Genomic DNA, 27,887 nt, shown 5'->3' with positions numbered 1-27,887 from the left:
CCCAGCAGAAATCAACATGTTTTATTATTGACAAACTGCTTTGTTCAAGTTTTTCTGGACTTTGCGCACTCACGCTTGCAGCATGGGTATAAATCAGCCATTGGTTTGGTCAACTTTGGACTCTGAATAGCAGAAAGACCTGTGTTAAGAGTTCAATCTTGACTGAAAACCTGAATAATAAAGCTTCAAAAGTTGTAGAATATGTAGAAAGCGACATAATCAACAAAGTATCAGCTTGATTTTCAATGTTGAGGAAATTTATTTTTAAAAGTAATCAGGGCTTTACATTAACTTTATTAATCACCAGTCACTGTGGCTAGTAGTTTTCTAATGTTACTAGCCACTCTGCATTTTCACAAGCCAAAATTTTGTTGTTGGGAAAATTTATTTTATATGCATAAATTTGATGTCGACATGCTAAAATTACTTGATTTAAATTGTGTGTTATGTCCACATGCGTCCTCATTCATTTCACTTTTTGTGTGTCGAGTATGGGCTTGCTCAATGAGCATGAGCAAAGGAGTCATGGTTTCACAGTGTTATACTGCAATTAGTTTTGATTTCACATGACTTTTTTTAGAGCTCAAAAACAACGATTTACCAAATTTATCTCTATAACCACACGAAACAATAATTATTTCTTAGCCACAAATTTTTAATGTGTCAAAACAAGCAAAATATAGCTGTATACTATACTTTTTATTTAACAAAACATTTCTTAAAAAAGAACGAAAAGCAATTGACTTTTAAAAAATAACTATTGTCATGTATCAAAAATAATCACGGTAATCTGTCCTGGCTAAGATCTCTTGGATCACCAGTTAACTGCAAATAAATGGAGAGTTCATCTCCCATTAAAGCAATAATGTAAAAAAAGATAATTAAACAATTATAACAAAAATGAAAGCACAGAAAACCGTATGCAAATGAAAGCAGGTGAAACATACCGTGTGTGATAATGAAAGGATGATCACATGTACACGGTTAACTATAGGCAATTTAATAATCTGTTCAAAGTGAAAGCGACCGGTGCGCGTTTTAAGAAGTCGCGCGCATCACATCAGCTGTTCTCTCATTCGGTATTCACTTGCTTTCTTCTGCTCGCGTGATCACAATTATTTTACTTCTCGATTCCAAGATCACATTAGCATGCATATTGGGTCATCCTTAAATTGTCGAACTCTGCTTTTAGGAAAACTAAAATTTAAAAATTATTTTCAACCAGCCAAAGTGGCTAGTGGGATTGTCTGTCCAACCCGCCAAAGCTGAAATCTACCCTCATTTGGCGGGTGTTAATGTAAAGCCCTGAAAGTAATATAATACAGCCTTAGTCACTTTAAAAAAAAATGTTGGGTTGAATCAATACTGGGTTTTGAGATTGATCATAGCTTTGGTACTATATATTTAGGAAATATACAAACCGATTTTAATGCACAAGACAAATACCTTCTCAAAATACTATTAGTTGCTAGTAAAAAAGCAATAACCAAGAAATGGTTGGAAGAGATTCCACCAACAAAGGATGAGTGGATAACAATTGTAGATAATATGTTTGAAATGGAGAAACTCACCTTTTCTTTAAGACTAAACATGGATAAATGCTATAAAAATTGGTCAAAATGGTTTATATATAAGAATATAGAAAATATATAATTTGCTAGGAAATGCTTTGCAATGAGTGCGAACCCCCCTCCTCCCCTTATTTATATTTATTTATATTTTTTATTTTTATTATTATTATTTTTTTCAATATATGTACATATATATGTATATTATATATGTGAAATATTTTGTTTGGACCGCACATTACAGATTGTAAAAGACTGAATCATATGGACTTGAAGGAAACTATGTTGGTGTTTATGCTTATAACACAGTACCTTTTACTGACGGGTTAGGGTGGGGGCTGATGGGAGAGTAACCTGTACTATAAAAACGACTGTATAAGAAGAATGTAATAATTGTATGTGATGCCTCTGGTGATCTGTTTGTTCCGTTATGTTAAAACGAATAAAAAACAAAAGTTTAAAAAAAAAAAAAAAAAATGTTGGGGGTGTTCATATTCTTCAGAATATCTTGCTTTGTGTTCAATAGAAGAAAGAGAACCGCTGGAGTGTTACTAAATGTTTTATTTTTGTAATTGTTAGATGAGTTGTCACTTTAAGGGGGGCGTATTATGTAAAAATCACTTTTTAAACACATTTGTGTGGCAGCAGTGTGTGAATATAGCTAGTCTTTAATGGTAAAAATTAATTAAATCAATTTTTTATAATCACACTTAATAAAAAGAGGCTGTAGAAACACTTCGATTGACATTCTCCCTTTATACGTGTCATCAGAGGGGGAAAGCCCCGCCCATTAGTGATTATTTCTCCATCATTAGCATAAACAGCCCTGAGTGAGAAGCAGCCATCCGCCATTAGAGTTTTAATCTGCCACTATGCTGACACATAGGCATTTGTAGCTCCGCCCTCTTTTAAAAAGAGCAAAATCTCATTTGAATTTAAAGCGACAGTCACCAAAACACCACAATTAGACCATTACGGCCTAAAAGGGTCAGTTTTAAAGAGTTATAAAACATTATTTGTGCAGTATTTTGAGCTGAAACTCCACACACACACACACACACTATAGGGACATCAAAGACTTATTCAAAAGAGCATTAGACATCTTTCCTGCGCATTGACTTCCTTACCTTCTGATTTTGCTCAGTGTCAGACGAATGTGTGGGAACTTCTCCTTGAAGGTCTCGTTCATGTCCTTCTTCAGATCAGAGGGTTTGACGTACTCGATGACCGTGGTCTGTAAAGAAGTGAGAATATTTATTGAGACCTGATGTCAAATACACATATGAGCACAAACATTTTCACACAGATGAAAGAGCCACTGTGTTTCTCTGGGTCACTGAAATATTTGGCCAGGTTCAAAGCATGTTTTGGTTTTCTCTTTGGCATGCTCTTTGTGTTTTCTCATTGCAGCCATATCACCCTGCAGTCCAAGACTGGTTACTCACTGAAGCTAAGTAGGGCTGAGCCTGGTCAGTAGCTGGATGGGAGACCACATGGGAAAACTAGGTTGCTGTTGGAAGTGGTGTTAGTGAAGCCACAAGGGTCACTCAACATATAGTCCTAATGGCCCAGTATGGTGAAGGAGACACTATAATGTCAGTCGGTGCCGTCTTTGATGAGATGTTAAACCGTGGTCCTGACTCTCTGTGGTCATTAAAAATCCCATGGCACTTCTCCTGAACTGGGTCGGGTATTGTTTGGGGTTATTTCGATACCAGTGTTAAATCAAAACTTTTAAAACGGTAACGGTGCCTGAACCGATACTTTTGAGCCACAAAATTATGGTGGATGAATCTAGAAAAATCTTTAATTTGACAAAATCTTTTAAAAAAAAAAATAATTTGAATAGAACAATATAATTACAGCTTAAAGTAAACATCAATTCATATTTTATACATTTGAATTACATTAATATATTTCCTTAGATCATGTGTTGGTTAGCATGAATTTAAGATTTGCATTATGAAATTACATTAGCTTACTACTAACCTGTGGAAAGGCTTTCATCAAAATACTGAACTCCGCTTATGACTATGTTTACATGGTTATCAGCAATCTAATGATTTGTCTTAATCTGAATAAGGCAATAATACGAGTCGGGTGTTTACATGAGTTACTTTTTGAATGTTCCTTTCATGATCCTGTCTTACATGTTATAGCAGTTACAGTAGATCGATTAAAGTCATCGCGTCACCATGCTATCCATGTTTCCTTCAGAGCTTCATGTAATTTTAGGTGTTTAATTTTAAATTTTTCGACTTTAACTGCAGTTTCACTTTCATTCAGGAACATTTCATTCATGCCCCCATGACAAACTGAGGTATTTGATGCGAGCATTAAGTAAGGACTGGTGGAAGAGTGCTCATTTAGTGGAATTTAAAACCGCATTTCACAACACAGATGTCTGTGGTCCTTTAAGGTAATCAAAAATCACGGTTTACATGGTAGTCTAGACTCTTAATCAGAGTATTGTCTTTATCATATTAAAATTGGAGCATTGGTGTCCATGGACGTACTCACTGAAAGTGCCAGATGATGTGGCCAGCTTTCAGAGACAGTGCATTCCTCTGCCTTTAAGTTGATTTCATGAGTCCTCAAATGTGTCATTAAGTTTGACGTGTTTCCTCCTTACACAGAATTTTTGCTGTATCAGGATCATGCTTGTAAAATACGCTTTAGAACGCTTAGTTTAAGCAAACTTGATGAACGCGATCATGCGTGTTTATCTGAAGAGTCGCTCCCGCACACCGAATGCCCTGTACTGTGCGTGTTGCATGCGTCCGTTCGTTCTCTAAGCAACAAGAACAAACGCCTGACATCGCCTGTCCATATTCCTCTAAGTTGTTTAGAATGAAATGTTTAGAGATGGTGTGACAACGCGTACCTATGTGTGCCTTTGATGCACCCCTTGATGCTTCTTACGTCCTTGTCGCAGCACCAGTGGCATCGAAATTCATATGCTGATTCGGTCCGGTACATACCGGTTACAAATGTGCGGGTGCTTTAATGGCACCAGGTTTCAGTACCCAACCCTATCCACCAAATTAGCTGTGTCAATGTCTCTCCGCTCCCCCTATAGCTGGTGTGTGGTGAGCGGACAGGCGCCGTTGTCCTGTGGCTGCTGTCATATCATCCAAGTGGATGCTGCACACTGGTAGTGGTATGGAGAGACCTGAAGCGTGATTCAGGCCATTCATTTTAATAGGCTAAAACATTTATTTGCATCGTTTGTAGGTTTCTTTTTTTTACCTCCATATTAGACCTGGGCAATTAATTGAAAAGTATTTAACATTCAGAGCCTATAATCAACTGATTTTTCGAGGTCCTTTTTTTTCGATTACTGTCCCTACCATTTGTGGAGTCACATGACCCCGCTCTGTTAATGGTCGGCAGTCTTCGCGCGGTCACATACCTGTGCACCTCAAAAAAAAGTTTTACTACACATTCCGACAACACGTAGCGCAATCTCTGTGATTGGTCGGCTTGGTATTGGTGACGAGAGTGGGTGCCATTGAGACTGTTTTATTCTTCTGCGTTGAGTGATTGGCGTGACCCACGGCACAAGCCTTGCACGTAGTCGTCCATTTATACGATGCATCTATTATTTTGTTTCCAAAAGTGCAAGTTATTTAATTTTCCTTTAAGGCAATGTGTGTTTTAATGACAGTTGTTCAGCACTGATGTTCAATAAATAATCATAGATAGCGTTTGTTTCCTTCAATTATTTTAAAATCAAGTAACGCATCCTTTATTCAACAATCTCTCACTTGTAATATGTGGGCATATGTACTGTACAAAACCTGTCAGTGAACTATGAGGGCAAAAATAATTATAATTATATTAAATAAAATAATCGTTCATTAATTGTAATAGAGTTAAAATGTTCAATGAATCAAGATTTTTTTATTTTATGCCAAATCCGTACCCCATATTACTGTTTCAACTGTATATATTTACAATTAACCTGCTCTGAATGAACAGATTTAGGAGTTTAGGGATAGTTGGGGTGTTATTGTGGATGGGTTTGCATTTTTTTAGGGTCTGTTATCGGTTATCTGTTACTTTTACACCCAAATGTTTACAGTTAGGTGCTATCAATAATCATAACTTCCAAACTTTAAATAAAATAATAATAATAATGAAATAACAGATCATTATTGTCATATTCACTTGATACATACAACATAATACAAATGTCTGGGGATTTTCAGTCTGACATAGTGTGCATGAGAACTGCATGGCAATTCCTTTATGCATTCTCACTGGTAACTTTCCCTGCTAGAACACAATAGCAATTGTTACAAGTGTTAAATAACCAAGAGAAGGAAGGGGAAGGCCGTCTCCTGGACTGTCTGCGAGTCTGAGTTCAAGTACATGTCTACCATACAATGCAAAAACAATAACAGAGCCCAATAGGAAATGAACAGCGAGTCTTCTGTTAAGTAAACATGATAAAATCACTCTCAGTGAACAATAATGAAAAAATAAAAGCGAAGACTTCATGCAGTCAGAGTGACGCTGTGCACAATGTCAGATTTCAGAACACAGACGATTCTTATGTTTCAAGGCCACCAGTCTGGTATTTCTGCTGTGCAAAGTTCATTACTAATTAACTAACGACTAGAGACTCAAGTTCATGATGTAACAAAAACAAAATATCACTTTATGTATTATACAGTAAAAGTCAGAATTATTAGCCCACCTGTATATTTTTCTCACTATTTCTGTTTAACTGAGAGAATAATTTTTTCTAAACATGATAGTTTTAATAACTGATTTCTTTTATCTTTGCCATGATGACAGTGCATAATATTTTACTAGATTTTCTTCAAGATACTAGCATTCAGCTTAAAGGGTCATGAAACCCCCCCACTTTCGGTTCAGGTCTACCTCAGAATTTTTTCAAAAGATGCATCATAATGGGCGTGGAGCTCCGCGAGCAAAGGGCAGGAGTGGGCGTGGCCAGCAGGGGAGAAGGTGGGGAGCGAACAACTGTTGTCAGTCGGCTCACAAAATGAGACACAAACTGTGAGGAGATGCGTGATTTTATAGTTTACAAAGTTCAAATGCAAAGAAATAAACAGTAATTTAACACGCTGCTACATCTGTTATTCCTAATTTCATACACACACAACCACAATTTATATCATTATATAGGTAATCGTGTTCATATAAACACTACAAATGAGGAATTTTCCCTCAATCCCCGGGTCTGAATGCAGACTCAGTGCAGCAGGTCTCTTACCCTGTCTATTTGAACCAATAGCCCTGTTAGTAATCTGGAGGATTTAGGCAAACACAGCAGCACGGCGATGTGTCTAAATGTGAACGAACTCCTGATAAAAGACAACGTCCGCCATTCTCCAATTCTCGTACCGCTCTCCCGACAAAAATGCTTGCTGCACACAAACAGCTTTGCTGTATGATTGACACTGACAGGATCGTGGGGAAAAACATGCAACAAACCACGTGGATCATGAAAACAAACACATACGACCCTTCATGAACGGCTAAATACTGAGTGCCGTGGGTCTGTGTCTCACAGCTTGGGCTTGGCACTGGCAGGTCTGTGCCTTCGGAAAGCATGTGCTCTCATGAATAATTAAGAAGCCGGCTATTTTTCCACTATGAAAAATAATGAGAAATCGACGCGTCATCTTTGCACTTGCAGTTCAGCGCTACGATGCCAATTTCGATTCGGAAGCTGAAATTAGCTGACAAAAGCTCAAAATTATCCAGTTTTCCCCACAATTAAAGCTGACAGGTGCTCACATTGTTTTAAAGGGCCATGAAACCCCCTCGTTTCAGCAGGGTGTTTTCACACCTCTACTTTGGAAAAAGTCAGAAAAGTGGGCGTGTCCAGCTCTGTTTAGGGGGAGTGTCGGAGGAAGAAAAGAGGCTTGGTGTGGAAGTGTCTATTTGGGCGCGCTGACTTTCCGAGTCAAAACACACACACACACACACACACACACACACACACAGGGGACAAAGTGACTGTGTTTACATGGACATCTGTAGTCGAATTATTTGCCAAATTATTAAATGGAGGACTTTAACTGCAGTTTGGCTCTTTCATTTAGGGAATTCATTCATGTCCCTCGCGACAAACGAGATATTTGATTCGAGGAACTGCTGCAAGCGTGTATTTTTCATGCAATGTTTGATACCGCACGGCGAATGAGAGAAAAAAAAAACTCTGCATTTTCCGGAAACTTAGATGCACACAGCAGGTAGTGTCAGAAAGCCGCGTGTGTTATTCCGGTCACAAAATGCGGTAAAAACCCTACTCGAGGTTAAAGTTTGGTTGTAGTGCTAACATGTTTACACTCGGTGCAATAGTTAACTTAGTTCGATACGAACAAACTGAATAAACAAAGAGCGCTGGTCGCTCACTTACCAAATCTGTAGAGACAGGACAATCACCAACAACTAGAGCCGCGTCTTTATGAAGAGAAGACTACAAGCGAATCCGGATCTCAGCGTTTGCAGATGAGAACAGCTCTCAGGTAAACAATAATCCTCCTTAAACACGTAAGTTATTGTTGTCGAGCGTCGCGTACACTGTTAATCCACACGTGACTCCAGCTGAGCTCTCACAGAGAGAAAATGAAAACAAAACTTAACGGCAGCAAACTATAAAAGCAACACTTCACGCTTGTTTTGCCAACACAACGTTGCGTCTCTGCCGTCTAAACAGTCGGCAGTAATGAATATTAATGAAGTTGCACAATAGAGCGCGCTGATTGGTTTGAACCAAGCTTTACTCATGCATTAATGCAGCACACTGTAAGACGTAATAAGACACACTCTGGCACAGACGTCCAGTCTGCACGCTGGAATACAGGCTATTATGTCATGACCGTGAAGCAGCTTCAAAAATTCGTTTCAAACCAGAAGTACGAATTTGCTTAAAATAACGCAAATGCAACCAATTTACACTTTTTAGTGAAATATAGGTGTCCTAATAGTGTTTTTAGCAGTGTGGGACACATATACGGCTGTCAACAGCTCAAAAAATGTGTTTTGGTGTTTCGTGACCCTTTAACTGATGCTCAACACACACAAATCTGTAAAGATCTCAAAAAAAAATAATACTTTAGGGTTATGTGAACCTTTAAGGTGACATTTAAAACCATAATTAGGTTAATTAGGTTAAAATTAGGGTAATTAAGCAAATCCTTATTTAACAGCTAATCTTAAGGCAAATTAAGAACAACCAGCTTTTTCAGCCACAATATTTCCATAATTTATCAAATTAATTTTCCTTCTGCTTCATCAACATCAACTCCTAAACCTCTGTCTTAAGCAAGAAAACAGCCTTTTTTTCAATAAATAGATATTTGAAACTAATTTCTGCAAATGTTATAACTCACCATGTATGAGGGAAAGATCAGCACTCTTTTGTGTTTTCCACATGGCCACTGTGGGTCATCCAGAAGATTTGGGTCGTACTCCCTGAAATCTCCCAGTTCATTCCCTGTGAATATAAAAGAGGGTAAAACATGTGATCCTGCTGTAAGTACATTCATTACTAAGCAACATGAAGGCACACACACTAGAACTGGATGATATTGGAAAAAAAGAAAAGTACATTGCGAAATTTAAATTTTCTATTAGAGAACTTATTTTGATAAGACAACATAACTATTAGATAACTTAATAACTTTAGATCGATTGGGTTGATTTTGTAGGGGAGTGCATACAATATAACAAACAAATTCCAAGCAGAAATAAATAGAGCAAATATACAAATGAAGGAGTCTAATGGTGCGTTCACATCATATGCGGATGAAGCATCAAGCGCAAGTGATTTACATGTTAAGTCAAAGTAAAGACGCGACTCATGCAATTCATGCGTGACAAGCGAATCGAACGAATCGCTCTAGATGGAAAATCTGAACTTCATTCGTGGACATTCACGCTGTGTTAACCAATCAGGAGCTTGCTCTTGTAAAGGCATGATTATGACGTAGTGTTTGTTGTTGGTGTCCCGAGCAAGATGTCCTCGCTGCAGTCTGTATCACGATGACATACTGAACCAGGTTCAATACGAAGTGGACATTGTACTACCTACTAAGGTAATGCCCATGCTACTTTTACAGTTGGGTTTAGAGTTGGGGGAGGAGTAGGCAATAAGTAGTGGACCTGGTCCAGTATGTCATCAAGCTGCGGGCTGCAGTGAGGACTCTCTTGCATATCTGCCAACACTCCTGTTTTTTCCGGAAGTCTCCTGTATTTTAGACCCATCCCACGCCACCCTCCCGTTTTGTTATTTCTCCCGGAAAACTTCAGTAGTTTTACCCCTCCCCCCGGGTCCTCAGCTTTTTGGTACAGTCTGTAACAGCCCCGGATCGCCAGCTTTGGTATATTTACATTTACATTTAGTCATTAGTACATTTAGTCATTGGTATAGTATCCTAACGCAGGAACGATGAACCCCGATGCATAGTACAGTTGCTTATCTATGTTATTCAGACACCTCACCCCCAACACCTAGACATCCCCCAAAATAAAATATGATCATGAGCGTGGCGGACTGCACCCATACATCTCTGCAATGACTCAAATCACTGATTAATAAAGTCATCTGGAATGGCAAAGAAAGCGTTCTTGCAGGACTTCCCGAGTTCATCAAGATTCATCTTCAATGCCTCCTCCTTCATCTTACCCCAGACATGCTCAATAATGTTCATGTCTGGTGACTGGGCTCTAAATTTTGCACCATTTACTTAATTATGCATTAAATTCAGTGATCACAGAATCGCTAAATTCTGAAGGAACACAAGTATTCATTATAAGTCATGGAAATTCAGCTTGTTAGTCAGGGGATTTGACATTTGGTTTAAACTCCAGACTTCTGATAAAACTTGAGAGCCCTGAGAAAGTCATGACCTTGCTTAAACCAGCAAAATAAATAACATATCATTAAACTGAGGTCCTACCAAAATACTCATTAAAACCAAACAAGCGGCCCCTTGTCAGGCCATATTAAGGAGACTGAGAGAAAATGAAAGAGCCATGACAAGCTGTTGGCAAACGCACCTGTGTCAAGGCTACTCTGGTTACTGTTGGCACGAGCCAGAATGAGGCTGCGATGGCTGGCGTTACGAGACTGAGAGAAAGACGACGTGGAGTCGATGGTGTTTCGACGGCCCAGGACATTGGTGGGATACAGAAACTGTGCATATGACACCGTCTGCAAAGAGATTGACAGAAACATTGTTAGTATATTCAACATGATTACAGATACATCACTAAAAAGTGACCATAACACTCATCTGCACTCAATGATGACCTTATTAAAGGTATAGTTCAACCAAATAATGTAATTCTGTCATCATTCACTCACCTTTCAATTTTCTGTTAAACACGAATGATGATATTTTGAAGGAAGCCACAAACCTGCAACTAGGGATGCACCGATCCCGATACTTGGATCGGATATCGGTTCGATACCGCATATTTTTGCTGAATCGGGTATCGGCATCGATCCAAATCCAAATCTTGTGACTATATTCTATGTTTATAAACCACCTAAGCCATGAAGGTAGTCTATTATAAGTCACTAGAAAGTTGTCATGTAGGCTACTATATCCCAAATGTTCTGAAATCATAAAGTGAAGCACAAACGAATATTCAAATGTGTCATGTTCAGTTCAGCGCTTCTTGTCGATCATTCTTCATTCAGTCACAACTGGAACTGCATGTTGCATTTATGATAACAGAAAAAAACTTTCTCCAAGACTGTATGTTCCTGTGTCCAGTGTCCGTGTCTGTGTTTACACTCTCATTAAACAGTGGTGTGTTCAGTGAATTGATGACCTTCACGACCAATTACAATCATTTCTGTTGAGCATTTAAACACAATGGCAAGTCAGCGCTGTTTAACAACGCGCTTAACAGCGCTCAAATGTTGGAAATGGACGATTTACAAAATTCAGTATCGATTGGTATCGAATTCCAGTATCGCGACAAACCTAGTCAGAAGACGACAAAATATCCAGTGACTGACAGTTTAATGTGTAAAAAAAATGTGGCACAAGCTGTTGGTAAGTTCTATCCTTAACGGAAATGCAAAGTCCACACTAGACTTAGTTTTTTAAATTTGTTCTGACTTCGGTTGCATCACATGTTCTTAAGGCAAGCCATAGTTAGTAGGTCGTAAGCTCTCTGTAAAGTCATGCGTAGTTGCATTCAATGACGTAATATCCAATGAAAAGCATTTAAAAACAATCGAACAGGTGCGGATATATCTGCTACTTGACTGTCCAGTGTATTCATGTGGCTGGTGTTGTTGTTTTGGATGATGAAGGAAGGAAGGCAGGACTGAATGAAGGAAGGAAGGAAGGAAGGAAAGAAAGAAGGAAGAAAGGAAAGAAGGAAAAGAAAGAAAGGAAAGAAGAAAAGGAAATAAATAAAGGAAGGAAAGGAGGGAAAAGAAAGAAAGACAGAAAAAGAAAGAAAGAAAGAAAGAAAGAAAGAAAGAAAGAAAGAAAGAAAGAAAGAAAGAAAGAAAGAAAGAAAGAAAGAAAGAAAGAAAGAAAGAAAGAAAGAAAGAAAGAAAGAAAGAAAGAAAGAAAGAAAGAAAGAAAAATGTGTGGACTCACCTTGCCATCTGCACCCAGTTCAACCCCCTCCAGGCCAATCACCATCTCCTTGGCACTCATGCCACCTGAGGGGTGTCGCTGGCGTCCGCTTTCTGCCTTCACATCCCTGCTGGAGCAAAAGAAAAGCTCAGAGCTCGTCCAGACAACCACCTGACAAACCTGCTGCTTCACCATTTGCCACATTAGCCTGTTGTGCGCACAGTTCGAGGGACTTTAAATTATTTGAATAAAACATATTGGGGAGGCTTGATGACTCAGTGGTTAGCACTGTTGCCAAACAGCAACAAGGTTGCTGGTTCGAGTCCCAACTAGGCCAGTTGGCATTTCTGTGTGGAGTTTGCATGTTCTCCCTATGCTGGCGTGGGTTTCCTTCGGGTGCTCCGATTTCCCTCACAGACCAAACACATGCGCTATAGGTGAATTGGATGAACTAAACTGGCCGTAGTGTATGTGAGTGAAAAGGAGGGGTTGTGGCTAGAAGGGCATCTGCTGCGTAAAACATATGACGCATGGTGTGTTAACTAGTATTAACAAGCATGAATGTGGATGTTTGTGCATCAACAAATGTTGAACTATGATTAATAAATGTTGTACAAGTACTGTTCATCATTAGTCCATGTTACTAAATTAACTAATGAAACCTTCTTACTCATATAATGTGACCCATATAACGGTCACAAGTTAAATTTACATATTCATTCAAATGGTTCTACAAGATATAAAGTACAAATACATATACACAACAGATATTTTAGGAATATTGTCTCATGCACAAATCATCAAGGTGAATAAATGGATTAATGGGTTTGTATGTAAATATACAGGGTCCTGAAATCAATCTATCACTCACATGGCCTTATGTCTATATATATACATACTATAACATAAATAAACGGTGCATACAGTAATTCTAGAAATTCATAGTTCAAAGTTACAATGGTTTTACTTACTTTATGTAAAGTCAACTTGTCCCTTTTAAGGCGAGTTTACTTGCTTATTTAATATATCTAATTGCTTTTTACATTGTAACTCTGATGTTGTTTTACTCATCCGCTTGATAAAGCCTGGTGTATACTTCTGCGTCAAGTGACCGGCGTAACCCACGGCGCATGCAACGCGCGTAGCTGTGCATTTATACTTCTGCTTTATGCTCTGTTGGTCTGCATTAACACTTCCGAAATGCTAGTTGGCAGTAAGGTGTTAATGTTCCTGTGTGTCAAGTCTCTTCGCTGGTGTTTTGCTTTTCCTGAACACTTCCTGAATGTACAAGTGGTCTATTTGTTGAGCCTCCCCATACAGTTTGACAGAGTGATTGGACTCGGAAGCCACTTCGCGTGATGTCACACTTAACAAGTGAATTTAACAAATTTTTCCTGTTGATAAAACTTGACTATCGAAATAAATCCTACAAAAAACATGACTTATATTAGAACTAAAGGATTATTTGACATGATGAAACGAATCAGAAGTACAAACAACATTCCCTAGATAGGCGGTGCCCAAACGCTGTCCTCGAGGGCTGACACACCTGTACTCGCTAATGAAGCTCTTACAAGGCTTTTAAAAATGTCTTTGCAGGTGTGTTGAGGCAAGTTGAAGCTAAAATCTGCAAAACACCGACCCTCTAGAACCAAGTTTGTTCTAGAGCAAGTTTCACCGAACTTGTTCCTGGAGGGCCGGTGTCCTGCAGATTTTAGCTCCGACCGTAATCAAACACACCTGAAAAAGCTTAAAAAGGTCTGCGGTCAGACTAGAGTTTGAGCTTGCGAAATTCTGTTGTATGGCGCTGCGAAAAGGGGCGGGATTAAACAAGATGATCCAGACAGGTCATGTTTTGGTCTTTGATTGGTCTCATGCCATCATATGATGCAATTTTGCTGGTCAGAACCCTGCTGAAAAATCCAGCTGAAACCAGCCTAAGCTGGTTGGCTGGTTTTAGCTGGTTGACCAGGCTGGTTTTAGAGAGGTTTTGGCCACTTCCAGCCTAGTCTTAGCTGGTCAGGCTGGGAGATGACCAGCTAAAACCAGCTTGACCAGACAAGCCAAGCTGGGAGTCCAGCCAAAACCAGCTATATCCAGCTTAAACCAGGCTGGTCAAGCTGGTTTTAGCTGGATTTGGCTGGTCATTTTCGAGCCTGACCAGCTAAGACCAGGCTGGAAATTGCTGGAAACCAGCCTGGAAATGGCCATAACCCCTCAAAAACCCGCCTGGTCAACCAGCTAAAACCAGCCAACCAGCCTAGGCTGGTTTAAGCTGGATTTTCAGCAGGGAAGTTACCAAGCTTGAACTTTCCAATATAGCGAACTGCGAAAATTGTCACAAGACTTTGCGTTTCCGGTCTGACGCATTCGTGTAAGTATGAATGGAAGTCTATGGGGAGAAAATTGCAGTGTCGGCAGCTTTACTAGGTATACTTGAAACATCAAGGCAGGTGTGTTGAGGCAAGTTGGAGCTAAACCCTGCAGGGACAACAGCCCTCCAGGACCGAGATTGGTGACCCTTGATCTAGAGCATACTTTTTATGAGAATTAACTATTACAATAATAATCTCTACAGAGAAAGACCAACTAACTAGGTGTAACGACTAGTTAAAGACGGTGGTGAAGAGTAAAACAAATACTAACTTACTCATGTGCAGCAGTGTTATTAGTAGATAAACGAGAGAAGTTAGCATTAGCGCTGAGTATTTGTGAGATGTTTAACGATGCGTCAATAATCCCAGATGATCCCATGAGCATTCGGACCGCTGTTATAGATGCAAAACAGGAGTCCTTCAAGAGCTCAGCGCATGAAGAAGCATTAGGCAAGAACTATTAGGAACAGGTGCCCTTGAGAGTTTTTGAATAAATATTTAAAGACAAAACCATGATTTGTCCACCGATGTACAGGGTATGAGATACACTCTTGGTCGTCCCATAGCTAATTATATGTGCTACTCGATCCTTCAGTTTGCTGAAATAATCAATGTGCATTTTGGTTTGTTAGCACTCAATCAGGAATACCAGAGGATGTAACGCGACTCACTGGTGGTGGAGCTTATGCAATAAATAGGCGGCGCATTCAGGAAAGCTCTGCTGTCAATACTGTGCACTTCACAGCCTATCAGCAGAGCCAAAACATCAATAGACTAAACAATGGTGAATCCCGCCATGTGATGTTCATCATTTTGATCCCAAATGCAGTTGAGGTCAGAACTAGATATAAACATTTGAGGACAAACTTTATGGTGGCTTGAGAAAGCCTGTTAGAAGTAGATTATTTAATTTGAAAAAGTATCAAGCTGGCTAAAATAATGTTTAATATCCCTGCAGTCAACAATCCAACCACTGTAAAAACTGAAACAAGCCAGCCTAACATGAATTAGCATGTTGTTAGCATGATTCTAGCATGATATTAGCATGATTTTATCATGAATTAGCATGTTATTAGCATGCTTCTAGCATAAATTAGCATGCTGTAAGCATGATTCTATCAATTAGCATGTTGATAGCATGACTCTAGCATGACTTGGCATGTAACTAGCCTGATTTCAGTATGAATAAGCATGCTGTTAGCATGATTTTAGTATGAATTAGCATGTTGTAAGCATGATTCTATCAATTAGCATGTTGATAGCATGACTCTAGCATGACTTGGCATGTAACTAGCCTGATTTCAGTATGAATAAGCATGCTGTTAGCATGATTCTAGTATGAATAAGCATGCTGTTAGCATGATTCTAGTATGAATTAGCATGTTGTAAGCATGATTCTATCAATTAGCATGTTGATAGCATGATTCTAGCATGACTTAGCATGTAACTAGCCTGATTACAGTATGAATAAGCATGCTGTTAGCATGATTCTAGTATGAATAAGCATGTTGTTAGCATGATTCTAGTATGAATAAGCATGTTGTAAGCATGATTCTATCAATTAGCATGTTAATAGCATGACTCTAGCATGACTTGGCATGTAACTAACCTGATTTCAGTATGAATAAGCATGCTGTTAGCATGATTCTAGTATGAATAAGCATGTTGTTAGCATGATTCTAGCATTAAGCACATGGTAGAGGTTGTGGAGGAACCTAGGTACCAAGAAACAGTCATTAACAACATGTTGAAATTTGATTAAAATACACATACAATTGTTAATTAGGCTCATCAAAGACGGAATTATTGCGGAAACTCAACTCTTTTAATGTATAGAGTTATTCTTAAGACCTTTTACGATTCATTTATTGAAAGTATTTTGTCCTTTTCCTTTATTTGCTGGTTTTCTTCACTGTCTATAAAAAAACAAGAATCGTCTTCAAGGCATCGTTAATTTGTGTTCAAAGATTTTGGGAGTTCCCCTGCGAAGTCTTGCATACTATTACGAACAGCAGGTGTTAAGGATGGCACATAAAATACTAGGAGACAGAACACATCCATTAAATAAACATCTTGAGTGGATACCCGTTGGTCGACGTCTAAGGACAATAAGATGTTCCACAAATCGTTGTAAATTTACTTTTGTGCCTGAAGCAATTAGGTTATGTAATAAATGTAGTTAATCGATGGACTATTATTTGTTTTTTTTTTTGTACCTGTTGTTAAGTGTTGATGTTTATTGTGTTAAGTGTGTCATTCTTGTTATAGTGTATGTGAAGCACCACCATGTCGAAACGAATTGCCCCAAGGGGAATAATAAAGTTTTAAACAAAAAAAACTAAACTAACTTACATGGTTTCCGCTACATTCATTCGTCCATGGCGGGGCGCCACGCCAAAATTCATTACAGCTTCTCATTCGAAACCTTTTATTTTTTTAATAGCGGGTAATAATCGCACCAAAACGCATTAAAGGGTAGTTGAATTATAATGGCGCTAACTTTTCTGTAACCGTAGTAGTGCTGTGCGTCATTTGTTTACCCTTTAAGGTGACGTGCTGACTGACTGACTGACAGGTGCGTGATGCGTGAGACCAGCAAACACGATGTATAGCCGTTTCACTTTACTTCAAGACGCATTAATGCATTAATGTATGACTATTGGAGACATTTATAAATATTCCTAGCAAATCTAATAAATGCTGGAGACATACTCGTTACATAAACGCACTAAATCGCACCCAGCAGCGTTTATTTGAGAGCGCACATGAAGATCTGCGCGCTCTTAAAACGGCTTAAATTTGAGGAGGCATGCAAGAAGTTTTGTGCACGAGCAGAGGAAATCGGCGCGCAAGCACAGAGATTCGCATTCTCTTGGCTATTACATTATACTTCTAATACTGCGCTCACGACATTTGTGATGGAAATATTAACGCCACAGGTAGTTGGTAGATCTGTGTAAAAAAAAAAAGGCCTGCCGCCAGAGCTGGAAAAAATCCTAGAGGAAACACTGACTTACTAAATATTTTTTAAGATACTAGTATTCAAAGTGACATTTAAAGGCTTAACTATATTAATCAGACACGTTAAGGTAATAAGGCAAGTCTTTATATAATGATGGTTTGTTCTGTACACAATTAAAAATATATATTGCTTAAGGGGGCTAATAATATTGACCTTAAAATTGTTTAAAAAATAAAAAATAAAAATAAATAAATAAAAAATAAAATCTGCTTTTATTCTGGCCGAAATAAAACAAATCAGACTTTCTCCAGAAGAAAAAATCTTATAGGAAATACTGTGAAAAATTCCTTGCTCTGATAAACATCCTTTGCGACATATTTGAAAAAGAAACAAAAGTCCACAGGAGGGCGAATAATTTTGACTTCAACTCTACATGAGGCTTCGACTGTATGAGATCACGCTGAAAACAAAGCAGCATTCAGTATTTCTAGGTCAAACGCAGTCAATCAAATCAATCGATCAATTGCTTGCATTCTAATCAAACTCTCCACATCAACGCGTGACTTCACAATGTTAAGCCTCTTAAGAGAAGGTCAGATTTTGTTCTCCCATTAGAATATTACCGAATTATGGCCAAAAACATGGAGCATTAAGTGTTGGAGGGAACAAAGCTTTTTTCATTGATTTGAATCAAAGTGTTATGGTCTATACCAGGGATGTCAAACTCAATTCCTGGCGGGGCGCAGCCCTGCACTGTTTAGTTCCAACCCTGCTTCAACACACTTACTGGTAGGTTTCAAACAAGCCAGAAGGACTCAATTAGTTTGATCAGGTGTGTTTGCTTAGGGTTGGAACTAAACTGTGCAGAGCTGTGGCCCCTTAGGAATTAAGTTTGACATCCCTGGTCTAAAAGGACGTTCAAAAAAATAATAATAATGCAACTTGACTACTTTCTAGTGGACTTTTAGGCTATGCTTTTATGTGCAAAAGTAACTGTTTTCAAACAGGTTTCCTAAACTACCAGTCAGTCAAACAGAAAGTCTGCCTCAAATTGATACTAATGGTTAAAGGTGCAGTAGGTGATCTGCCAAATAGCTAACCGCTTAGCATATTATCTTTGGACGGCGGGGAGGGACTGTGATTCAAAGCCACACTCCCTGAAATAGCGAGCGCGTGCGCACCGCGTCACAACAGCAGACAGACAACCCAGTAGTTCATTAGTTCATTTTTCGTTTTAATTTTTTTTTTACTAAAAGCATAGTTAATAACTAAAAGCATCCCAACATTTGTGAGTAAATGGTGAATAAATTTTAATTCCTGGGTGAACTATTCCTTTAACTAGCAACTGGAGAAAATATTTACATAAATAAACCACAATCTTCAGCTTTAAACAATGCAAAACCAGTCCAAGATGTTCAGTAGGTAAGGAAAATGTACCATTAAAAGTTAAACATCACGGCAGATGGCTAGATTTGTCAAATTATTAAGAAATAAGCTGTATAGAAAAGTGTGTTCTTGAAAGAAAAATCTGAGAAAGGAGCAAAGTCAAGAGTGAAAACTGTAAGGCATGCCCAAGCCTGCTGGTCAATCTCTCTGAATTTAAATACTCAGTACTGTAAATACTCCATAATAACACTATAATTAATATACCTAAATAACAGGTTACACTGTCAGCACACATTATTTATAATATAACCATCTTAAACATTTGTTAAAGGCATAGTTCACCCAACAATTATAATTCTGTCATCATTTACTCACTCTTCACTTGTTGGTTTTGGTTTCATTCGTCTATCGAACACAAGGATATACCTAAGAATGCCATTGACTTCCATAGAAGTTTTTGTTCCAACTATGAAAATCAATGACTGCTTTTCCAACAGTCTTCAGAATATCTTGCTTTGCGTTTCTTCAACAGAAGAAAGAACTTTATGTTTAGAACCGCTTGAATGTGAGTAAATGGTGAATAAATTCTAATTCCTGAATGAACTCCCTACAGAAAAATCCAGCTTAAACCAGCCTAGGCTGGTTGGCTGGTTTTAGCTGGTTGACCAGGCTGGTTTTAGAGGGGTTTTGGCCATTTCCAGGCTGGTTTCCAGCCATTTCCAGCCTGGTCTTAGCTGGTCAGGCTGGAAAATGACCAGCCAAATCCAGCTAAAACCAGCTTGACCAGCCTGGTTTAAGCTGGATATAGCTGGTTTTGGCTGGACTCCCTTGGCTAGGCTGGTCAAGCTGGTTTTAGCTGGTCATCTCCCAGCCTGACCAGCTAAGACCAGGCTGGAAATGGCTGGAAACCAGCCTGGAAGTGGCCAAAACCCCTCTAAAACCAGCCTGGTCGACCAGCTAAAACCAGCCAACCAGCTTAGGCTGGTTTAAGCTGGATTTTTCAGCAGGGCTATCCCTTTAACCAGCGACAGGAGAAATTATTTACAGAAATAAACCACAATTTCCAGCTTTAAACGATGTAAAACCAGACCAAGATGTTCAGTAGGTTAAAAAATGTACCATTAAATGTTAAAAATCATGGCAGACAGCTAGATTTGTTAAATCTTAAAGAAATATGCCGTATAGCTGTAGAATTAAATAGTGTAATCTTGGGAAAAAAAATCTGAGAAAGCAGCAAAATCAAGAGTGAAAACAGTAAAGCATGCCCAAGCCTGTTGGTCAATCTCTCTGAATTTAAAGACTCAATACTTTAAATACTCAATAATAACACTATATTAAATAAATCTAAATAATAGATTATACTGTCAGCGTACATTAGTTATAATATAACCATCTTAAAGCATTTGTTAAAGTGATAGTTCACCAAAGAAGGAACATTCTGTCATCATTTACTCACTCTTCACTTGCTGGTTTTGGTTTCTTTCCTCTATTAAACACAAAGATATACCTAAGAATGCCAAGACTTCCAGAGAATTTTTTGTTCCAACTAGGCATGGGACGATAACGGTGTTCAAGGTATACTGCGGCCTGGAGAAGTCGGGGTTTTAAAAGTGTCAAAATTTAGAGCAGTAATCACAATACTGTGATACCGTGAAACTGTGATATTTAGTTTATCATACCGTCATAATCTGATACCAGCCCATGCTAAGTTCCAACTATGGAAATTAATGGCTGCTTTTTTCCCAGCCATCTTCAGAGTATCTTGTTTTGCGTTTCATCAACATCAGAAATAAATTCATAAATGTTTAGAGCCGCTTGAGCATGAGCAAATGACAAGAAGCTCTTCATTTTTGCGTGAACTATGCCTTTAAAAGGAGGATGATAAATGATTCGTTTTGGACCCATTCTTTATGGCTAAAAAAAAAAAATGGGAGGATGGGAAAAGTGACGGGATAAAAAAAAAAGGCTGATGGTAAAGAGAAGATTTGCATGCTGAAGAATACATACCCTGTTTGGCTACAATCTCGATAGGGCAGGACAGAAAAAACACTATAGAAGGATCTTCTGCCACTGATAAGGACTATCCTATAAAGACAAAATGATACATGGACTAATTTAAATGAACTCTGTCAAAATAGAGGACAGGACCATAGGCAAAGATGGAGAGATACACAATATGAAATAGTATGTCATATATTATGTGGGAAAAAAAAACAAAAAGATCAGGAAAAAAAAAAAGAGAAGAAAATCGCCTGTCAAAACATTGTTTGAAGTAAATGAAAACCTGCCGGAGACCACTGAGAAACTGAACATGACAACAAGCAAACATATTTGCCTTTTAAGTTCATATATTTCCCTCAGAAGTTCATCAAGTGATATAAAGCACAAGATAAACACAATGTCGGATCAAAGTAGCAAGAAAATAGTCGTGTTTTTTTTCTGCTCGCTGACACAAACACTGCCGTTTGCAATGACTTCATGGGAAGACTGCAAATCTGTGTATTTTCTCAACAGCCTAAAAGAAAAGCAATGCTGGTCACGACCTCTCGCTTCCCAAGATGAAAGACGGCATCTGACAAACAGTCTTATCATCAATTATTCAAAGAGGTAATAATAATAAATATGCACTAATAACAGGCCTCAGATGTTTAGGTTTCTGCTCCTTTGAGCTTCTGCTATTAACTTAAAAGACCAAAGGGTCATTAGGGATAAAATATATTGCACACACACACACACACACACACACATACAGTTAAAGTCAGAATTATTAGCCCCCTTTTGATTTTTATTTTATTTTTTAAATATTTCCCAAATCATGTTTAACAGAGCAATGAAATTTTCACAGTATGTCTGATAATATTTTTTCTTCCATAGGAAGTCTTATTTGTTTTATTTCGGCTAGAATAAAAGCAGTTATTAATTTTTTAAAAACTATTTTTGGGACAAAATTATTAGCCCCTTTAAGCTATTTTTTCGATAGTCTACAGAACAAACCATCATTATACAATAACTTGCTTAATTACACTAACCTGCCTAGTTCACCTTTTTAACCTAGTTAAGCCTTTAAATGTCACTTTAAGCTGTATAGAAGTGTCTTAAAAAATATCAAGTAAAATATTATTTACTGTCTTCATGGCAAAGATAAAATAAATCAGTTATTAGAAATAAGTTTTTAAAACTATTATGCTTAGGAATGTGCTGAAACAATCTTCCCTCCGTTAAACAGAAATTGGGGAAAAAATAAAAAGGGGCGCTAATAATTCAGGGGGGCTAATAATTCTGACTTCAACTGTACTTGTAAATGTGGTTTACGAGTACTATTTATATGCGTAATGCAATTTATTTTGTAAAGGAAAGCTTATTATATTATCTTACCTCTAGAAAAAATCTGCCACTTTTCCAAATGATCAACCAGAAGTCGAGTTATTATTTGTCGCTCTAACATGACTTTTGTCAGGCAGTGTACAAGTGAGGACGTTACATAGACATCCCTTATTTTTATGGTCTAAATCCATCCCTCACAGAAAACTGTGCCAATATTTAGATGCTACTAATCATGTTTAGGCCAATTTATAAGCCTTTTCAATTAGTGGTGACCAGCAAAATGTCATTTTGTAAACAAGAATACTTGCAGATTACATCTTACTATATACTGTAACTGAGGACAATCGATTGAGTCCTCATAAGGCCTGCTAAACCTGTACACACACAAACACACACAAATGCACATTATGTCCTTTTTCAGAATCTACAACCTCAAGTGGTCTTGTTTTAAAACCAAAATAAACAAAAAAAAAAAGTAATGTTTCCAAATGGTTTGGTGGACACATCTAATGCTGGGAAAATTCCATTAAAATGTAAATAAGGAGTTAAAATTAAAAGAACTTGATTAAAATTAATAAAAAAAAATAAAAAAAAATATAAATGCATATAATTAAACACAAAAACAAATCAGCAGAACCAGGGAAAGTCTTTAAATAAATTGCGCGGGTGTTTTTTGCTGACACACTGGTTTGGTGTGGGTGCTGTTCTCTGAGAGTCTGTGTGTGGGTTGTTGGGTTTGATGTAATGCATACCTTCCATTGCGCATATCATGCTGTCTTATGTTTTTAATGAAGTGGACCTTCTTGAAACTCTTTGGTCGGGGTGAACCGGATAAAGTTCGGCATCTAGATCAAACAAAGCAGCATAATTACATTTCGCTAAGGAAAAGAACACTTCATATGGCAATTGAGATCATGCGAATGCAACAATACTAACTGCAACATTGCACAGCATATCAACATATGTAAACAGTCGGAGTAGACCCAAGACATAAGCAAACTAATGCCGAGTTCAGACTTCACAATTTTCATAGTTGTGTCACGGATGTTTTCACACTGTATAACTATCTGGAGTAGCGTTCAGTCGGTGCTGTGTTTAAATTGCGAGATGGATCAGAGACAGGGACTTTCACATAGCATGACGTTAAAATAGGAAGAATCGCCGACAACTTTGCCTAAACTACATTTCACAACAAAACACACGCAAGAAGTGACATAGAAACAACGTGAGGTCACACAGTTTATCTTTTGTTATTAGTAGTTCCCAACTTTTTTTTTTTTTTGCCTAAGACTCCCTTTTCCTCTGGAAAATATTGTAAGACCCCCCTCCACATTTAATAATAATATCGCTCATATAAAGTTTGCATTAGGGATGACAAAAAAAGATTGTTTTCAAACAAACGATATGTTTATTGCAATATCTAGATATGTTTATGCACAAATAATAGCCTAATGTAAAATATAAAAGCAAAACATCCGTAGGCCATTTGTATTGGATGCCACTTGTGGTATTGGGGATGAGTCAATTCAATTTAACTCAATTCAGCTTTATTTGTATAGCGCTTTTACAATGTAGATTGTGTCAAAGCAGCTTCACATAAATGGTCATAGTAACTGGATCAGGGTAGTTCAGTTTTTAGTGTTTAAGTTCAGTTCAGTTTAGCTCAGTTCAGTGTGGTTTGAAATCATTACTGAGAGTCCAACACTGAAGAGCAAATTCATCGATGCGTAGCTCTACCCATCCTGAACCATGCAAGACAGTGGCGACAGCGGAGAGGGAAAAAAAAAAACTTCACCAATAGAAGAGTGAAGAAAAAAAAACCTTGAGAGAAGTCGTCTGCAAATATCTTGTCTATTTGGACAGCCTCATGCAAACTTTGGGGCAGATAATGCACTTTGGCTAGATCAGGGACAGGGATAGTTCCGTTAACTATCTTGGTATTTCCTACATTTCGTGTTTCCAGTATGAAGCCAGATCAATCTCAAAAATATAACATTTACAAAACAAAATTCATACATGCACGGCACAATTCACATTAACAAAATTCAATTTGTAAATTCAAAACACAATTCATAAAACTCAATTGGTGAAATCAAAAGTAAAAATCATGAATATTTTCACCAAATGAATTGAATTTGTGTATTTTATAACCATGTTTTGAATTTACAAATTGAATTTGTGTATTTACGAATTGTGTTTTCAATTTATAAATTGGATTTATGTATATAAAAATCGTATTTTAAATATACGAATTGGATTTGTGTATTTACGAATTGTGTTTTCAATTAATGAATTGGACTTATGTATTTAAAAATCGTGTTTTGAACATACAAACTTGATTTGTGTATTTACGAATCGCGTTTTGAATTACAAATAAAAAAATTTTTAAATGTGAATTGTGTTGTGGATGTATAAATTATATTTTGTAAATGTATTACTTTTGAGACTCATCGGCGATTCTCTCAGATCGCATCTTTGGTAGTTCACACTGTGTGATTGTCACTCACGTAAACGAGCACCGATTTGCCTGTGATTTCAGGAATTTGTTGGCGATTTCTCAAAACCTGTCGGCGAGTCAAACTCAGGGCTAAAATCATGCAGTCTGAACATGGCATAAATGCTGCTTAGGGCTGCGTAGCCACCAAGGGGCCCCCAAGAGTGATGAAAAAAAAAGAAACGGAAAACTGGGCCCTCTGAAGACCCTCAGAAGTTTCATAACAGTAACAAGAGGCAATTCAATCATAATGTAATATTAAAATGGCTCTCTTAATATTATTAATCAAAATGGGCATGAAAATTAAAAATGTAAAACAGGAAATACATTAGGACCATTGTTATTGTTTACATCCCTCAAAATGGTCTATATTTGAGCACTATGAATAAATTACATTAAATCAAACTATGGCTCTAATGTGGTTATACCTGCGTAGAGGCGCATTCTCCTCAATATCCTCAAGAGTCTCCAGTGAAGAACGCTGGGATATTAGTCTCCGCCTGCAAGTGAACAAACAGTAGATTGTGTTATGGGCAGTTCCAGCGTTATGGATGTGACATTTGCAGTAAAATCTCAAAACACAACATAAATATAAATAAATAAATCGCATAGAAAGTGTATATGTTAACATTATATTAAAACATCCGTTTCCAAAACTACCAACCACAGAGTTACAGGCTCAGAAAAATATCAATCCGTAAACATTTTTTATACTTTAAATAAGGAAAATAAAGATGCGTTATGGATGTGACGAAAAAAGTTTACAGTATACAACATATACTTTGTAGAAATTCTGTGAATTAAACTGCACAACCCAAAAGAAACAAAGCTAACTCCAATGTTCTGCAAGACCACATATCGGAAGTAGATGTGTGTACTTTTCTACATGTTCATATATATACACACACACACACACACACACACACACACACACACACACACACATATATATATATATATATATATATATATATATATATATATATATATATATATATATATATATATATATATATATATATATATATATACACATACATACATATATATATACATACATACATACACATACATATACATATACATATATACATATGTATATATATACATATATATATATTTTGCCATGCAAAGATCAGACCTCTTTGTGCAGTGAAATCGGCCGTTCACATATCGCATCCTTTCCACGCACAAGTTATTTCCAATAGAGATGCGCGCCTATTCCAGGCGCATGCAGTTAAAAACATGTCAGCTTTTCAAAGTGCCACCACAAGTCATGTAAGTTAACAAAAACGGACAGATCAGCTTTATACTTTGTATGGAAAATGCACATTTCAGCAACCTCAGACAAACACCCAAACACTCTGTGCTTTTTGATTTTCTCCTATAATATAACTCGAATAAGAGATGCAGCTATGTTTTGTTAGTTTGTCTTCCTCTGAGGTCAAAGGTTGATGCTCACCTAGCAATGACAAAGACGTGCAAGCGCACATCACATTGAATATGATCCCATACTAAAGATGTTGAGTTTTTGGGGCACCAAGTCTTCCAACTCATAATCCCTGTTTAAGCAGGCTATTTGTCATTAATGGGCACCTATTTAAACCCTTTTTAAAGATTTAAGATTTTTGTGTCTCCAGAATGTGCCTGTAAAGTTCCAGCTCAAAACACCCATCAGATAATTTATGAGACGTTTCAGAATGATAGATTTTCTGCTCTAAACAGAATGTAGCTGTTTTGGTTGCCTTTGCCTTTAATGCTAGTTCTCCCTGCCCACCATCCCCACGTGCCTGTCAGTGTGCCTAAATCTTCCCCTCGGCTGAGCCAGATAAACAGCACAGTCACAGACATGAAGGAAGCAGATCTCAAGTAATGTTTGTGAGAAATACTACAGTAAGAACTTTCCCAATGATTATTTGATGTATTTGTTGTGGAGTTGCAACGATGAGTCACACACAGCTCGAGCATTTATCTTTGCACTGTTTTTGCATGCAAATATGACAGGATGCAGTTTAATATCCACTGCTGTATGGATATCTGTTATGTTAATGTACAAAATAAACCTGATTCAATGTCCACAAACCGGGACTGAAGCATTAAAGTCTTTTATAATTGTACTGACATGCGGCTGTGCTGATGAAGATGGTAAAATTGATGTAATTCATTACAAACATGCACAGTTTAAAGACGTTTTAAACTTGTAAATCTCATTCTTGATCACATTTGATGATGACTGATGATCACAGAGAGCTCAACAGATCTTTTAATCCGGGTTGCTTTGCGCACGTCCTGTCTTGTGGATAAGATTATACCCATTATTAAGGAGGCATGTTAATACGCGGCTGTCAATCAAATATGTGGGTGGGGAAACCACACTCCTATGTCATGCTGTGGTCGGCCTCAAAATTGAAGGGATTTGGATCCTATTTTAACATCAGGAATTAAAAAAAAAAAAGAGACTCATTGTGTTTATTTCACTCCAATATGACCACACTATACCTACACACAGTTCTGTCCAAACAGCTTACAAAAGATGATTTTCATCATTGGTGCACCTTAAGCTCAGTCTCCTGTTCTTGTGCTCTGTTTAGGTGCGCTGCGTTGTGATTGGTTTAAATAGCAAACTGCAGGAGAAGCATCAGTCGAGACTGTAGTGTGCAAAAAAATCGTTCTGTAAGGCGAATTAGAAATCGTCTATGTTCAAATCGCAATTTCCATACTATTTCAATTAAATCGCACGGCCCTACTGTATGTCTTTGCACTGTGGGGGATAACGGAGCACCCAGAGAAAACCCATGCCAACAGGGGGAGAACATGCAAACTCCTCACTGAAATGCCAACTGGCTCAGAAGACTTGAACCAGTGACCTTGTTGTGAGGTGACAATGCTAACCACTGTGCCACCCACAATCCATATAATACGCATAAAATTTACTGAGGCTAAAGACTCAAGACAAGCCAAAATTCTTAAGATTTGAGAATGTTGCGAGCAGGGATCGAATCTGCATGGTTGCTCGAAAAAAAAAATGTCTCAACGGTTAATCATTTCACTACAGTTGTTGCAACACAAGAGGCTTATGTACAAAAAAAGGCAACTGCAGCATTTCACACATCACCTTTGGAGTCACACAAATAAGCAACTTATTACGAAATTAGCATGTTGCCAAAGAAAGCGCAACACACTGCGAGGCTT

General features: G+C 37.8%; 1 protein-coding gene across 29 annotated transcripts in view; it reads right to left on the bottom strand.

The window, feature by feature from the left end:
* The window catches only part of cables1 (Cdk5 and Abl enzyme substrate 1), a 55,881-nt gene that overhangs the window by 10,357 nt on the left and 17,637 nt on the right, over positions 1 to 27,887 (bottom strand). For 5 of the 29 annotated variants that reach the window (XR_015477409.1, XR_015477411.1, XR_015477410.1 and 2 more), the window contains 7 exon segments: positions 25,124 to 25,195; positions 22,954 to 23,046; positions 20,885 to 20,962; positions 12,176 to 12,281; positions 10,611 to 10,764; positions 8,942 to 9,045; positions 2,696 to 2,802 (listed from right to left, as the gene is read on the bottom strand). Coding sequence is in view for 4 of the 29 variants with exons in the window: in NM_001105665.1 (NP_001099135.1) it covers positions 2,696 to 2,802; positions 8,942 to 9,045; positions 10,611 to 10,764; positions 12,176 to 12,281; positions 20,885 to 20,962; positions 22,954 to 23,046; positions 25,124 to 25,195 (714 nt within the window). In the remaining 25 variants the exon portion in view is untranslated. 29 annotated transcript variants of the gene reach the window in all.

This window comes from Danio rerio, chromosome 2, assembly GCF_052040795.2.
Source record: "Danio rerio strain M-AB ecotype USA chromosome 2, GRCz13ab, whole genome shotgun sequence".
NCBI lineage: Eukaryota > Metazoa > Chordata > Actinopteri > Cypriniformes > Danionidae > Danio > Danio rerio.
This window is presented reverse-complemented; position numbering and strand designations above follow the sequence as displayed.